The sequence below is a fragment of the Phodopus roborovskii genome, unplaced genomic scaffold (genome assembly GCF_943737965.1).
Source record: "Phodopus roborovskii unplaced genomic scaffold, PHOROB, whole genome shotgun sequence".
Classification (NCBI taxonomy): domain Eukaryota; kingdom Metazoa; phylum Chordata; class Mammalia; order Rodentia; family Cricetidae; genus Phodopus; species Phodopus roborovskii.
Window position 1 is genome coordinate 28,804,501 of NW_026125052.1, and position 15,323 is coordinate 28,819,823.

Here is a 15,323-nt window from a genome sequence, read left to right on the forward strand (position 1 = left end):
GATGCATAACTGTAGCCTTGGGTAAGCGTTTTTTTGGACAAGTGCTTATGACCATTAGTGGGATTTACAAGTTGGTTAACTTTCTTCCCCCTCTTCCGCAGATGGCCTCTAGATAAGGGAGGATAGAAGGGTTTTGCTTCCGACCAGGTGGGGGCCGATGTCACGTGCTGCAGATCACCAGTGTCTCGGCCCCTACAGGGTTGCTAGGCAACCGGTAAACTCCACAGCTACCAGCCGTTTGAACTGTGCTGGAACCGGGACGTGGCCTGGGCGCTTCCCGGGCGCGGTGTGACAGGAGAAACTGAGTCTAGGTAAGGGACTGGCGCCCGGGAGGACGTCCAAGCCCGAGAGGAAACCTGGCGAGAGGAGGGAAGAGCCCCAGAGGGTAATAATCACCAACAGTGTGAGAAACCAAGATTCCTTCTAGGAGAACTGTCGGATGCTGGAATCAGGACCAGCGCCCCCTAGCGCTCTTCCCGCAGCACCAGTCCTCGCTGCCCGGAATATTCTCCAAGTTCCAGGACCTCGGCAACCCCCAAGCACCCTGCCTTCTGCACCACTACCCCATCAGGCCCTGACCCGGACTGTGTCCCTGAGTGGGCGAGACTTCTTTAGGGCTTTCAGGTGAATGGAGCAAACGTTCTGTCCGGGGAGGATGGGGCTGATAAGAGAGCTTTCTACTAGGAGGAGGGAGAGGGAAAGGCACACGCCTGTGATCCCTGCGCTACTCGGGAGGCAGACGCAGGACAGCCGAGAGTCCGAGGCCAGCCTAGACTACTCTGAGTAAGCTCCAGGCCAGCTGGATTAAGAGTGAGAACCCTTCTCAAAAACTTAGAGAGGAGCCTGGAGAGATGGCTCAGCAGTTGAGACGGAGCATTGCTCTTGCAGAGGGACAAGAGTTCGGTTCCCAGCCCCTGTAACTCCGGCTCCAGGGGATCTGGCACTTCCGCCCCCCCCCCACTGCACTTGTGTGCACGCCCTCACACACAGACACACACGCACATGATTGAAAATGAAGTCGATCTGAGAAAAGTGAGGTGGGGGAGGGGGGAGTAATGGTGGGAAGTCACAAGAGGTCTGGGAGCTGCATGTAAACGCATCCTTTTCCTTTGCCCCTCCTGAGCTGGCCTTACCATGCCCACTGGGGTCATAAAAAACACTTTCCTAGTCCGGCCCAGGAGGTTCTCAAAGACATGGGGAGGACCCGAGGAGCTGTCCCTCTGCATTCATCGCTCGAGCAAGGCTCCTCAGTTCCAGGCACACAAATGGGCTGCCCCAAGCGACAAAGGCTGGCCCTCCTCCTGGCCTCTCTGGGCACTGACAGCCCAGTTTCCTGCCATTCCCTGGCCTCCCTCCCTACTGTGTACCTGGCTTTCTGTTAAGCCACCAGACTTCTCTCTAGGAATAACGTTGCTCATCGTCCCGCAGGAGGCAAACTCTGATTTGAGATTGGGTGAAGGGTCCCCCTTGACTCTCCCCCAGCAGAATGCAGGAAATGATCACATGCTTTGGTGTTTGGACCAGGTTCTTTGTGGCTCTGAGTCTGAGAGTTGCTGGAACTGGGTGTAGCCCAGTGGTAGAGTACTGGTGTGTGTGTGAAGTCCTAGAGTATGTTCTTTTTGTTTGTTTTTTATGTAGTGGGGGCGGGGTGAGATTGTGGTTCTTCACACTTCTGGGTCTCTAGATTCTCATAGGGGCAATAACCCCCTGACACTCCTAGGCAACAGTAATACTCTTGGTCCCCTCTGCTACACACACACACACACACACACACACACACACACACACACACACACACGGCTTGCAGAAACCCTGCTTAGACCCTGGGGAAACCCCATCCTGTAGCGCTTTTCTCCCAAAAGAGGGGAAGGACTTTTGTGACACTCTTAGCCAACCTTGTCGTTTATCTTCGCACGGTGCTTGCTTGGGAGAAGAGAGCCTGAGTTGGGTCCTTGAATGTGCTGTTCTTCCTGGCTAGCCTTTAAATGCCCCTCTGTCTGCCTCCAGACATAAGACAATGCCTCTGTTCTCTACGAGGGCTTGGTCTTGGGAAACACCAAGAACACAGCAAAGCTGTCAGAGTCTGATCAGGGCTGAAGAGGCTGGTTTTTGGTTTTCTTTTCTTTTTTCTTTTTTTTTTTTTTTCTTCCCAGAATGTTCGCATTCTCTTAAGCGTCCTTATGTCGCCTTAGGAGTCAGCTGTATCACCGCAATCGGAGATGGAGAGAGACAGCCCCTAATTGCCTGAATCCAGCTGCCGGGTCTGGGAGGCCCGGGTGCTTTTCACAATTGGCGGAAAACAGGGAATTTAATTGACTTTGCATCCTTTCCCCCAAGCTTCAATTTCATCCCTACAAAATGAAGACATCAGGGCACCCTTATGCAGACTTGGGGCCTTGACCACCCCCTTGCCCTCTGAGCCATCACTCCCACACATAAGGGAGGCTTTCCAAACCTTTCTCCAAGAGCATGGTTTGTGCTGGCTTTGGGAGTGTTTTGAAGCATGCTTTTATTGTTTTTTGTTTTGTTTTGTTTTGTTTTTTGTTTGTTTGTTTTCAAGACAGGGTCTCACGTAGCTAAATCTGGCCTTGAATGATATAGCTGAGCCTAGCCTTGAATTCCTGATTCTTCTGTTTCTACCACCCAAGTGCTGGGATCACAGTCATATGTCACCATGCTTAGCAGGTCATGCTGCCTTCAAGGAGCAATATAAGGATGCTGAGAGCCTGGGGCGTTAGCCCCGCCCCCTTGTGTTCTAGCTCAGCCCCTGCTCCAGCTGCTCCTGTCTGCCCTGGCACCTGCTTCCGGATGAACCTGCCCAGCTCTCAGCCTCACAGTGTCCAGGTCTCAGCAGCCAGAGCCATGGGTCCGATTCCTATCATCAGGGAGCCTTATAGTTTCTGCTCTTGCATTCAGAGTCACACGGCCCATTTTGAGTTCATTTTGGCGCATGGGATAAGGAACGGCTCGTTTTGGTCTTTCGATTGGGAAATGCCCAGTAGTCCCAGCATCATCTTCTGGAAAGTCCGTCCATCCCCTCCCCTTGCATCCCCTGATGGCTTGTCAGAGATCAGCTGACCATAAACATGAAGGAAGGCTTAGTCCTGACCTTTCGGTTCTGCCTCATTGATCATGCGTCTTTGCATGAGGACATCACTGCCTTCATCATTCATGGTTGCATTGACTGGTTGATTGATTGATGACTGATTTTAGAAAGTTTTTTGAGTTTAAGTCTCACTGTGTGGCCCTGACTAGCCTGACACTCATTCTGTAGACCAGGCTGGCATAGAACTTGCAGTGTGATCCCTCCTACTTCTGCTTCTTCTGTGCTGAGATTATAGACATACTACCATGTCCAGTGTGTGATTGATTGGGTTATTGTCTGTCTCCCCTCTCCCTCCCCGCTCTCCACTCTCTCTCCTCTCTGTATGTGTGTGTCTGTCTTTGAGATAGGCTCTTTAAAAAAAAAAAAAAAACATTGTTTTTAAGATTTTTTTAATTGGGCTATATGTTTTTCCCCATCCCCCCTGTCTTTAAGATTTTTTTTAAAGTGTTAATCTTTTGCCTGCATGTATGCCTGGTACCCTTAGAGGTGGGTGCTGGGAGCCAAACTCCAGTCCTCTGTAGAGGACTCTGCAGTTGGTGAGTGCTGTTAACCACTCAGACATCCCTTTAGCACCAAACAGGGTCTGATGTAGCTCAAGCTGAAGTCCAGAGTCCCAGTACAATCCCCAGATGGCCAGATGGCCAGCCATCTGTACTCAGCCTCCTAATGCAAAGGGTCAGGAGGTCCCTTGTGTTGAGTTCAGGGCAGTTGGCATCATTGACTTTCTGTATTCTCAGGACTTTGATAAGGAGGCTTTTTTCACACTGTGTTTCCCGGACAGCCCCTTTACAGCACCCTTGTAGCTGTAGGTTACCCAGCCAAGGACACCCTGCTGGTGAAGGCAGGGTCAGAGCTCCAGAATCTTGCCAGCCTTCTTTACATTTTTTTATAGTATGGCGTGAGTGTCACATGCCTTTATTCCCAGAACTTGGGAGGTAGAGGCAGGCAGATTCCCATGAATTTGAGGCCAGCGTGGTTTACAAAGCAAGTTCCAGGTCAGCCAGGGCTGTTGCACAGAGGAACCCTGTGTTGCAAAACTAAAAAAGAAAGAAAGGAAGAAAGAAAGAAAGAAAGAGGAGAGAGTGAGTGTGTGCGTGTGTGTGTGTGCTTGTACAAGCCACCGTACACATGTGGAGGCCAGGGAACGACCCGTCGGAGCTGGTCTTCTCTCTTCCACCATGGGCTCTGGGAATTGTGCCACAAGCACCTTTACCTACTAAGCCATCTCACCAGCCCCAATTCTTGATTCCCATAGCCACGTAGCACAAATCAGGGACTGTCCATTTCCAGAACGTGGCTTTTTGTCTCCTCTCAATGCAGCTTACAGATCCACATAGGTAGAGGTGGCGCTGGATCTCCTGGAGCTACAGTTAGAAGCAGTTGGAGAACCAAAGTCCAGATCCTCTGTAAGGGCAGCAAGTGCTTTTGAGCACCGAGCCATCTCTCCAAGGCCCACTTTAGACAGTCTCACTACACACACAGGCTGCTTTCGAAGCAAAGGCTGACCTTGAATTCATGGCAGTCCTCCTGCTTCAGTCTCCCAAGTGCTGGGAGTACACGTATGAACTGTCACACCTGGTTTCAGATAAAGGATTTTTGGGTTTTTTTTTTTTTTTTTTTTGGCTTTGTTTTGCTTCTGTTTTGGGTTTTGAGACAGGATCCCAGGCTGACTTTGAACTTGCTATGTGGCCTAGGGTGATTTTAAAGTCCTGGTCCTCCCACCTCTACCTTCAAGGTGTCTCGCTGATGGGATTATTTTTAAGAGATTATGTGGTGTGGGGAGGGGGGGGGGGGCTACCTGCAACCTGCGTGTACGCCAGCGCACAATGTGTGTGCACTACCCATGGCGGCCAGAAGAGGGCGATGTTGGTCCCCTGGAACCGTAATCACAGGTACTTGTGAGCAGCTATATGGGTGCAGGAATAGACCCCAGGGTCCTCTGGAAGAGCAGTGAGTGCTCTTACCCACCAAGCCACCTCTTTAGACCCTAAATGACTTAAAAAAAAAATACAAGTGTAGCTTCTGGAGAAAACTCCTAGGCTTCCCTAACCTGGCTCCTTGCAAACCAGATGAAAAATGTAGCCTCTGGTGGGACCTGAAATGTGCAGTGTCTGGGTGGACCCCTCACCATTCTCAGACTCTCCTCTATTCCCCCCAAACACCCACCCCTCACCTCCGCAGCCGTCGCAGCCATCGCCATGGAGATCGTCTACGTGTACGTCAAGAAGCGCAGCGAGTTTGGGAAACAGTGCAACTTCTCAGACCGCCAGGCTGAGCTGAATATCGACATCCCGCCCAACCCTGAGCTGTCCTCACTGTATGTGGAGCGGAACCCAGTGGACACGGGCATCCAGTGCTCGGCCAGTATGTCAGAACACGAGGTGGGTTCCTGCTGTGCACACCCAGGTCAGTAGGGAAACTGGCCTGCCTGGAAAGTAGGTAGAGTGGACGAGAGCAGGTGCTGGAAGTGTATGTCGGTGCCAGAGCAGGTGTGTCCACAGAGTACACATGGCAAGGCCATGCTCTGAATTGCTGTTGATGCACAATCTCCGCAATGTTGAAGGATAGATTTTTTTTTTTTTTTTTTTTAAAGACAGGGTTTCTCTGTGTAGTCTTGGCTGTCCTGGAACTCGCTCTGTAGACACCAATCTGGCCTTGAACTCACAGAGATCTGCCTGCCTCTGCCTTCCCTAATGCTGGGATTAAAGGCGAGCGCCACCACTGCCTGGTGAGGAATGGAGAATTAATTACTGTTGATCTGCTATCTCCTGGCATGGGTGGGTGAATTACGGGGCCTATTCAGCTCCAGATGTGGCTGAGGATAGGTGTGAATGTGGCCCAATATGAACCGGTAAATCTACTTCAGGCATTATGAAAATTTTTTGTGTGATTGTTTTTTTTTTTTGTTTTTGTTTTTTTTTTTTGTTTTGTTTTTTAAGTCTGCTGCAGAGGAGGGTGTATACCTCAGCTTGGCTTTGAACTTGCCAAGACAAGAATGACCTTGAGTCTCTGAACCCCCTGCCTCCATCTCACAAGTCTGAATTTTAAAGATCACAACTATTTCCTCTGTCCAGCAGTGGGGAAGACCATGTGGTTACTGAATATAAATTTTGTAGATGACAGTGCTGGGCCCTATTACACTATCAAAAACATAGGACATGCCTAAAGTGGAAATGTTCCTCCCAGGCTTCTGGGGCCTCTGTCATTCTATGCATTTGGCCCTTCTGAGAGAACTACCCAGAGGGACTTCAGAAAAAGAAAGTGTGTAACACGATTAATAAAACCCAGTGAGAGATAACTGGGGCTCAAGCTGAAGCTCAGAGAAGCAAAGCAGCTATCCAGTAGCTCTTACCTCTACCAAGGCTGAAATGGAGATCCTGTCTTCCCTGAGACTGGAAACTGAATCTCCCATGAGACCCTTTGCTTCTTCCTTATATACTCTCTAGTGCTGGGATTAGAGGCATGAGCTCTGTTTCTCTTTTAGACCGATTCACTCTCATGTAGCCCAGGGTGACCTTGAACTCACAGAGACCCAGCTGCCTGTCTCTTGAGTCTTGGGATTAAAGGTGTGTGCCACCACTGCCTGGCCTCTATGGCTAGCTAGTATTGCTGCTGGGATTATAGATGTGCATCACCTATAATCTGTCTGTATGGCTGCGGCTGGCTTTGCATTCTGAACCCCTTGGGCAAGCTTTATTGAATCATGGACAATATATCACCACAGAAGTGTTACATAGAAAATTCCCAGTGGAATGCCTCAGGGCCCCAGGAAAACTGTGTCCCTGTGAAGCAGGGGATCAGACCCTGATCCTGTCATCCACACTGAGAATTGTATGGAATGAGCTAACCCCATTTTATCCTGCCAGAGGTCAACCAGTGAAAGAATCACTCGACTTAGCCAAAACCCCATCACAATCTTGTGGGCGTGAGTGATCTTGATGGCCCACAGGAATAAGCTTCTTGCTTTCCCAGCCTAATTGCTGGGACCCAGAACGATGGTGTCCATGTCATAGCACACCACCCAGGGCTTCCAGACCCAGAACCGAACCGTGGTGCTTGTGGCATGGCCCACCACCCAGGGCTTTGCAGTTGTAGCCCTGCATTTCAAAGCATCTCACTCTAGGAGAGCAGGCTTAAAGCAGAGAGGAGGTGGGGTAACCAGTTACTGGGCAAGGGAACCCTTCCTACAAGATAATGAAAAGCTGTGGGACTACAGAGAGGTGATAGCTGCACCACACTCTGATGAGATGTAGCTCAGTTGGTAGAGTTCTTGCCTGGCACACGCCGAGAGCCCTGGGTTCCATCACAAATGTTGCATACAACCAAGCGTGAGCCAGGCGTGGTGGTACCCATCTTTAATCTCAGCATTTGGAAGGCAGAGGCAGGTAGGTGATTCTGGTTTCAAGGTCAACTTGATTGGCACATCCCGAGTTCCAGGCAAGCTAGGGCTACAAAATGAGACCCTGTCTCAAAACTAGAATAAAATAAAATAGGGGCTGGAGAGACTGCTCAGAGGTTAAGAGCACTGGCTGCTCTTCCAAAGGTCCTGAGTTCAATACCCAGCAACCATGTGGTGGGTCACAACACCATCTGTAATGATATCTGGTGCCCTCTTGTGGCCTGCAGGTTACATGCAGGCAGAACGGTGTATACATAATAAGTAAACAAACCCTTTAAAAAAATAATAACATAAGCAATAAAAATAAAGCCAAGTGTGCCAGTATATGCTTATGATCCCAGCACTCTGGGAAACAGAGGCAAGAGGATCAGAAGTTCAATGTCATCCTCAAGCTACCTAGTAAATTTGAGGCCCGTCTGGGCTACATGAGACCCTGCCTCAAATATAAAATAAGTGAGTGAATGAATGAATGAATGAATGAATATGGGGGTGGGAAGGGTGGGATAATGGGGAGGAGTCAAGAAGGCAACTTTACCTGGGAAAACTGTTCTGCCGGCTCCACACAGCAAGCCACGCTCCGAATCGCTGCTGAGTTGCAGTTTCTGCGATGCTAAAGGATAGAGGATTAATCACTGCTAATATGATGTCTCCTGGGATGGGTGGGTGAGCTCCTGGGCCTACTCAAGATAATGATAAAACTGGGTTTTCCATGGCCACCATTGCCCCCTGCAAAATTGCCCCCTGCAAAGCTGTCAAGGTAACGCTATTGAGGCCACCTGTAGTCACCTGAGGACCAGATAGGGCCTCACTTTGTGCCTTTGGTCAGGGCACCCCTTCCTCAGTAGCCCTTTAAGAGCTCAGGGTCCCAGGACCTGAGACCCGAGGATCTGGGTTTGTAGAAATGGCTGAATGCTTGAACCTGTGACACCTTCTCATCTGTGGCTCTCTGTTTAGGCCAACACGGAGCGGTTTGAGATGGAGAGCTGCGGGGTTAACCATGTTGAGGGGGGCTGGCCCAAGGATGTGAACCCGCAGGAGCTGGAGCAGACCATTCGCTTCCGGAAGAAAGTGGAGAAAGATGAGAATTACATCAATGCCGTCATGCAGCTGGGCTCGGTTAGGCTCCCGCAGCTCCAGCTGTCCCACACCAGGTCCCCTACCTTGTACTGTGCCCAGGCCCATGTAGGCTTCCGTAGCTCTCACCCAGGGAAGTGGGGAGGAGGTGCTCACTGCTGACCATAAGGGCCTATGGCCAAACAGGTTTTAGAGAGAGACTGAATGCTGGAAGAGGGCTGGCAAGATGGTCCAGCCTCTGTCACCAAGGCTGCAGAGAGCTCACTCCTCCTGTAAGGTAGTCTCTGACTGCCACACATGCGCAATGGTGAGCACATCCCGCCAAAACGCAGGCACACACACACATACACAACGATAATAATTAAAAAATAAAATGCAGAAAGCCCTGTGGGTAAAAGGGTACCCCCAAAAGAGCCTACCAATCAGTCAGTCAGTCACATTCATGCACAGAACCGAATTCTTCGTCTCTGCCAGACACAGCAGAGACTGCAAACTGAATCTTACATGCCTTCTGCCCCCAAAGAGTCTGTAACTCACTCCAAGAGTCCAAGACAGACAGACACACAGACCTTGCCAGACACCACCATTGGAGACAGGGGTTTGCCGGTTTGCTTCATAAGGAGGGAATTTCCCGCTGACGGGGTAGAAGAAGGTTTCCTGGAAGGGTGTTGGACTTAGGCTAGACCTTGCTGAACAAGAAACAACAGGGAGGGCCTTTGGGGTGGTTTTTCTTTGACATAAATGCTACGTGGGCCATGCTTGTATGCCTGTATCCCCAAGAACCAGCAGGAACTCTTTGGAGGTGACATTTCCCCCACGCAACAAGGGCAGGGACCAGTCTGTGTGAGTTCCTTCTCAGACTGTAGGATAGGATAGCCCTGCTGGGCAGGGCCAGAGCCCTCTTCACAGCTGAGAACTCTGGGTGTCTCCGCAGATCATGGAGCACTGCATCAAGCAAAACAACGCCATTGACATCTACGAGGAGTACTTCGATGACGAGGAGGCCGTGGAGGTAACTGAAGAGGCCCCTTCAGCCAAGACCATCAATGTCTTCAGGTAGCCCCAGAGGGAGGGTGCCCGGTCTCAGAACTGGAGTGGCAGTTGAGCCTCCCAGTGAGGATGCTGGGAACCGAACCCAGGCTCTGTAGAGGAGTTCATACCCTCTCTGGCCTACACCGGGCATTCATGCGAGGTACATACATACGCGCAGGCAAAACACTGACACACACAATAAATACATATTTTAAAAGGTAGCTGACTTTAGTTTTTCACACAGTTTTAGGCTCTCAGCAAAACAGAGTAGGAGTGAAGAGAGATCTCACACCACTCCCCACCTCCCACCCTGACTGCACAGCAAACCTTGGGGTTTCTATACAGCCAGTGTGATGTCTCACGCACCCACATTCCTAGCACCCAACGGGCTGAGACAGGAGGACCGAAAGTTCTAGGCCAGTACGGGTTACAAACTTTGTCAAACCCAAAACCAAACTCATGGTAGCACACACCTGTAATCCCAGCACTTGAGAAGCAGAGGCACGGACATCAGGAGTCCAAGGTCATCCTCAGACTCTGATACGTGGTTAGTCTGAGGTCAGTCTGGGCTAAATAATAAGACCTGGTCTTAAAGGGAAAAGAGAAGGAAAACAAAAAAAAAATCATTGACCAAATCTCTGCTATGCAGAGACCATGGTTTCCACTAGGGGGCACTGTTGGGCCTCACAGTCTGTGACTTTGGACTAGGGTCCAATGCAGAGCAGGTTTTTCACTACTCATTCTCCTGCCCTCCAACTCCTGGCACCCACCGATCTTTTTATGGTCACCGATGTCTGCACCCACACAATGCTCTGCACTTTGTGGCCCCGTCAGTCTGCCTCCTTTCTCTGAATCTCTCCTCCCACTTCCGCCTCCGTCCCTCCCTCCTCCCCTCCCTCCTCTTTTCTTTCTTCTGTAGCTCAGGCTAGACACAGTAGCCCTGGATTCCTCCGTCTGCCTCCCAAGTGCTGGGATTACAGCCCTTGTTTTACGTGGGGCTGGGGAGCAAGCTTCATGCATGTAGGCAAAGACTCTAGCAACTGAACTACATCCCCCAGCTCCCCCTTTTATTTTGTTAGGATGGGGTCAGGGTTAGAGGTGTGCTGCCATGCCCAGCTGGACAGGAGTTTTGAACTCATTTGGGCAAATACCAAGTAGTGAACTGGCTGGGTTTTTCCACCTCTTCTATCCTGATAATCAAGAGATAAGGCTCCCAGTCAAAACTTCCATCAGGTAAAAGTGTTTAAACTAGGTCAGCATGGTGGCGCACGCCTTTGATCCCAGCACTCTGGAGGCAGAGACAGGCGGATGTCTGTGAGTTAGACTCCAGCCTTGTTTACAGTGATTTTTCACAACAGCCAGGGCTACACAGTAAAACCCCTGTCTTTAAAAAGAAAAAAGGAAAGAAATGTGTTAAACTACAGCCCGTAGTGGTGACACATTGGAGTATCAGACCAGTCAGGGCTATACAGGAATCGCCTTGCTGGGGACACAGCCTGTGTTGGTATGTGTCTAGTATATACAAAGCCCTGGGTTCGATCTCCAATATTTTATAAACTGAGTGCCCCTGTACACACCAGCAATCTCAGCACTTGGGAGGTGGACACAGGAGAATCAGAAATTCAAGGTCATCCTCAGCCTGGGATACATGAGATCTTGCCTCAAAAAAATATACATATAATTAGCCTGAAGTTTGTTCATCTGCTTCCCTGGCTATTCCCTCTAGGTGGAGCTGTTGAGATTGGCTTTCCATTTAAGGAAGCTTTGTCAACTTCAGGGTTTCTGCTTTGTTCTATTTATTTACTTAATTTATTTATTGATTTGCTGTGTATCATCTATTTATTTATCTATTGAGACAAGGTTTATCTAGTCTGTAACCTAAGCTGGCCTGAGTGATGGATTACAGGCAGGAGCCACGAGTCCTCAGCTTCAACCTTGTAAAATCAATTCCTAAGTGAAAGCAGTTGTTTAGATCTACTTGGATTTTTTGCAAAGGAATCTGATAGACACAGATATGGGTGGGGGCTACCCTCCAATCCTCTGCCTTCCCTCCAGGGATCCCCAGGAGATCAAGCGGACAGCCACACACCTCTCCTGGCACCCTGACGGCAACAAGAAGCTGGCGGTGGCTTATTCCTGCTTGAACTTCCAGCGAGCCCCCATGGGCATGAGCCACGAATCCTACATCTGGGATCTGGGTGAGGAAAGAGGTGGTTCCGCTGGCCAGGGAGGGCTGTGGGGTCAGGTCAGAAGCCATCAAACTCAGGGAGCTGAGGCTAGAAACAAGGGGGTCAGAGACACTCGGGGGAGGGGGCACCAGGGGCAGGAGGGAGGCTCTTGTCTCTTCCTGTGTGGGAGCAGGCAGGCACACCTCCATCGAGCCAAACCAGACCAGGAAAGTTCTGGTACACTCTACATCTGCCTTCCACACTGGGGATACACTTCACAGCCTTGTGAATGTTAGGAGTTGCTACTCCCCAGCCCAACTCCAGATTGCTAACCTAGGGCATTAAGACCCAGATCCATGGGATCCCAGAGCCATGGGGTCCCCATAACAGAATTCCTACCTGACCAAGCAGGGACCCAGGTAGAGGGAAACCATCCCACCTTCCCTGACCCTTGCCTTTCACTCCTGGCAGGCAGGGACAGACCATTCTCCCCAGGGAGAAATGGTAACGAGGTAGACATGTAACTCAGACCTGACACACCACTACTTTCTACAGCTCATCAGATTCTGACAGCCACCCTCACCCAGGGCCCCTCCAGCTCCGGCCCTGGTCCTCAGACCTGGGTGGAAGAAACTGACAGTAAATTTTTTTGTTTATTTGTTTTTTATCTTTATTTTTTAAGACAGTTTCTCTGTAAACCAACCCTGGCTGTCCTGGAACTCTCTCTGTAGACCAGGCTGGCCTCAAACTCACAGGAATCAGCCTGCCTCTGTCTCCCGAGTGCTGAGATGAAAGGCGTGAGCCACCACTTTTTGGCAAGAGAGTAGATTTTTTTTTTTTTTTTTAAGACAGAAAGATATTGTTTGGGGGGAGCGCATGTGTGTCACGGTGCACATGTGGGGGTCAGATGACAACTTTGTGGGGTCATTTTTCTTCCACCTTTATCTGGTCTCTGAGGACTGAACTTGGGTCACACCGGGCTTGGGCAGCAAGTGCCTTTACCTACTGAGCCATCTCCCCGGCCCCAAGAGCATTCTCGATGCCGTCAATTCGTGGATCCAGGGACTTGGAGCTGGCGGAAGCAGCAAAGAAATGGAGAAAAAGGCAAACACGGACACACACTGAGGGCTGAGGCAGGGCCTTGTGAGCTCTGTGCTGGAGAAATCTCAGTATTGAGGAAGCTCAGTGTGTTCACTGTGTAGAGGCGAACAGAGACGTGGGGCTATTGCAAACAGCTGAACAAGGATACGGGGTTAGCACATACAAACAAACAAGGAGGCAGGGTTATTGTACAGCTGGATCCAGGAGGCAGGCTTAGGTAATCTTAGGATCGACCCCCGAAGGCCGGTCATCTTCAGTCTGTGAAGGTGAGGAGGCGGCTATGGTAGACGTTCTCTGTACACGCTGTCAACACTCATTCTAGTCTGCTGAAGGAAGCATCACCATTGCCCTTTGAGCCTCACCCCCAGGGTGGGATGAAGGTGGGGCGAGGCTTAGCCCTTCCTCCCTGGGCCTGAGGCTCTGGGGTCCTTGGCTGTGCCTGTGTCAAGAACACACACGTACGCATCCACTCATGACTCACTCACTCACTGGGACTCCCTCCAAGCCTTCCAGCTCAGGACCAAAATTTCACTTCTTACCAAACCTGGGGAATGGACTAGAACTAGAATTCCATAGGTGACTATACAGCCCCCAGGTCCCCCCCCCATTAAGCCACTAGCCAAGATTCAGGCAAAAGAGACCAGAAGGGGAGGAAGGGCCCTTGCTATCTTTTTACCCTCTGTGTCACGCAGATGGCTTAACCCGGTCAGCCCCGTCCTTTATCTATGCGGGCCTAATGGACTCCCCCTCTTTACTTTAGAAAACCCCAACAGACCTGAGATTACCCTGAAGCCATCGTCTCCTCTCATTACCCTGGAGTACAACCCCAAGGATTCCCACGTGCTCCTAGGGGGCTGCTACAATGGGCAGATAGGTAAGGAGACCCCTGCCCCGGCCAGCAGCCATGCGGGACATCTCTAACCCACGTGGCCACCAGGGCCCAGCCTGGACTTAGCAGGCAGACCATTCAGGAAGCTAACACTGAAGTCCCCAGGGAGTCAAGGTTTGCTGACACTTTGGGCTAGCCTCCAGACATACTCATTCAGGTAAATCTAACGTCGGCAGGCAGCAAAGAAGGCTTTTTAAAATACATAACTCATTGTTGTCTTTGACAAAATCTCAATTGTTCTGCTAGCTCAGAGAGGCAGAGAAAATAACCGGCTGACCTCCTCCTCAGCCAATGCCTCCCGACATCTCCAACAAGTCTCATCAAACGGAAAGTGGCCCCGCTCTGCTTCCACTTGCTGTGGGTCTCTCTATCCACCCTCCTGACTCCTCCTTAGTCTCTGTGGTTTTTTCCTTGATAATTGTATGTTCACTTCCTGTGAAGCGGTTGCTTGCCCCGCCTCTTGACCTATGGTTGACTTTATTTAATCCTGTTTCTAGTATTCAAGCAGAAAGCTCTTGGATTAAAGGTGTGTGCGGGCTGAGCCACACAACTAGAAACATGTTTTTCCAGTAAATAACGCAACCTCAGGCTTCACAGTGTGATCAGATATCACGCAACAGGAGGGAGATGGTTCCATGGGTAAAGGAAATCTGAAAACCCGAGTTGACCTGTGTAAGCCACATGGTAGCGAAAGACCTGCAGAGTGTGGACCTTCATGCTCCAACTCAGGAAAGGTGACACCCCAAATTTCTCATGGGAAGCAGTCTTGATGCAAACTGCATGAGGAATTTTTTATTCCAAGTGCACTGGGGTCCACAATCATACGCCACACAGGGGTAGAGGACTGAGGACCCCCAGGGCAGAATTGAGACAGTTTTTATAGGGTTTATAACAAAGCCCACACACCAAACCAATCATCCCAAAGTGTCAAGATCCCACGTGGTGTGGGCCAATCAATCTCTGTATTGATGTTGGCTCCTGGGTGGAGTGATAATTGGCAGTTAGGGTTTGGGACGGGGGTTCCGCAAGCAGTTTACTAAAGTTAGATATGAGGCTGGTCAGCTCATCTCCTGTTATCTTTATTCAGCCAGAAAGCAAGGCCTTGGGACAGTTCAAAACTTGGGTGGTTGTGACTTTTTGAGCAAGATGACCCATAACAATTTCCAGAAACCAGACTGTTGTTGAGAATAACAACATTCCTCAGAAACTAGGTGATTATGAATAATAATAACAATTTCCTGAAACCGGTCATGGTGACCGGGCTATTTCATGTGCTCCCTTTTTCCTGAGCTTTGCACGTAGCTAGGGTGAGTTTTAAATACATGCTGGTGGATATTTTTAAACTTCTAACGCCCCGTGGTCATTGGAGAGTTAGGCTGTATTTCCATGCTTTCAGTAGTCAGGGACAGCAGCTGTCCTCTGACCTTCTCATGTGTGCCGTGGTACATGGGTGCCCAGACACATGTATGTGCATAATAAGTAAATAAAATGTAGGGTGTTTGCTTTGGTTTTTCGATACAGTGTTTCTCTACATAGCTCTGGCTGTCCTGGAAC

The 15,323-nt window shown here is 50.1% G+C and overlaps 1 protein-coding gene across 2 annotated transcripts in view; it reads left to right on the top strand.

Moving 5' to 3' along the window:
• Positions 1-216: 216 nt before the first annotated feature.
• Positions 217-15,323, top strand: part of Dnai2 (dynein axonemal intermediate chain 2) — a 31,813-nt gene continuing 16,706 nt past the window's right edge. For both annotated transcript variants that reach the window (XM_051179929.1, XM_051179937.1), the window contains exons 1-6: positions 217-624; positions 5,288-5,487; positions 8,460-8,621; positions 9,514-9,635; positions 11,667-11,809; positions 13,641-13,754. In XM_051179929.1, coding sequence (XP_051035886.1) covers positions 5,305-5,487; positions 8,460-8,621; positions 9,514-9,635; positions 11,667-11,809; positions 13,641-13,754 — 724 coding nt within the window. In that variant the 5' untranslated portion in view covers positions 217-624; positions 5,288-5,304. The remainder of the gene's footprint in view (positions 625-5,287; positions 5,488-8,459; positions 8,622-9,513; positions 9,636-11,666; positions 11,810-13,640; positions 13,755-15,323) is intronic.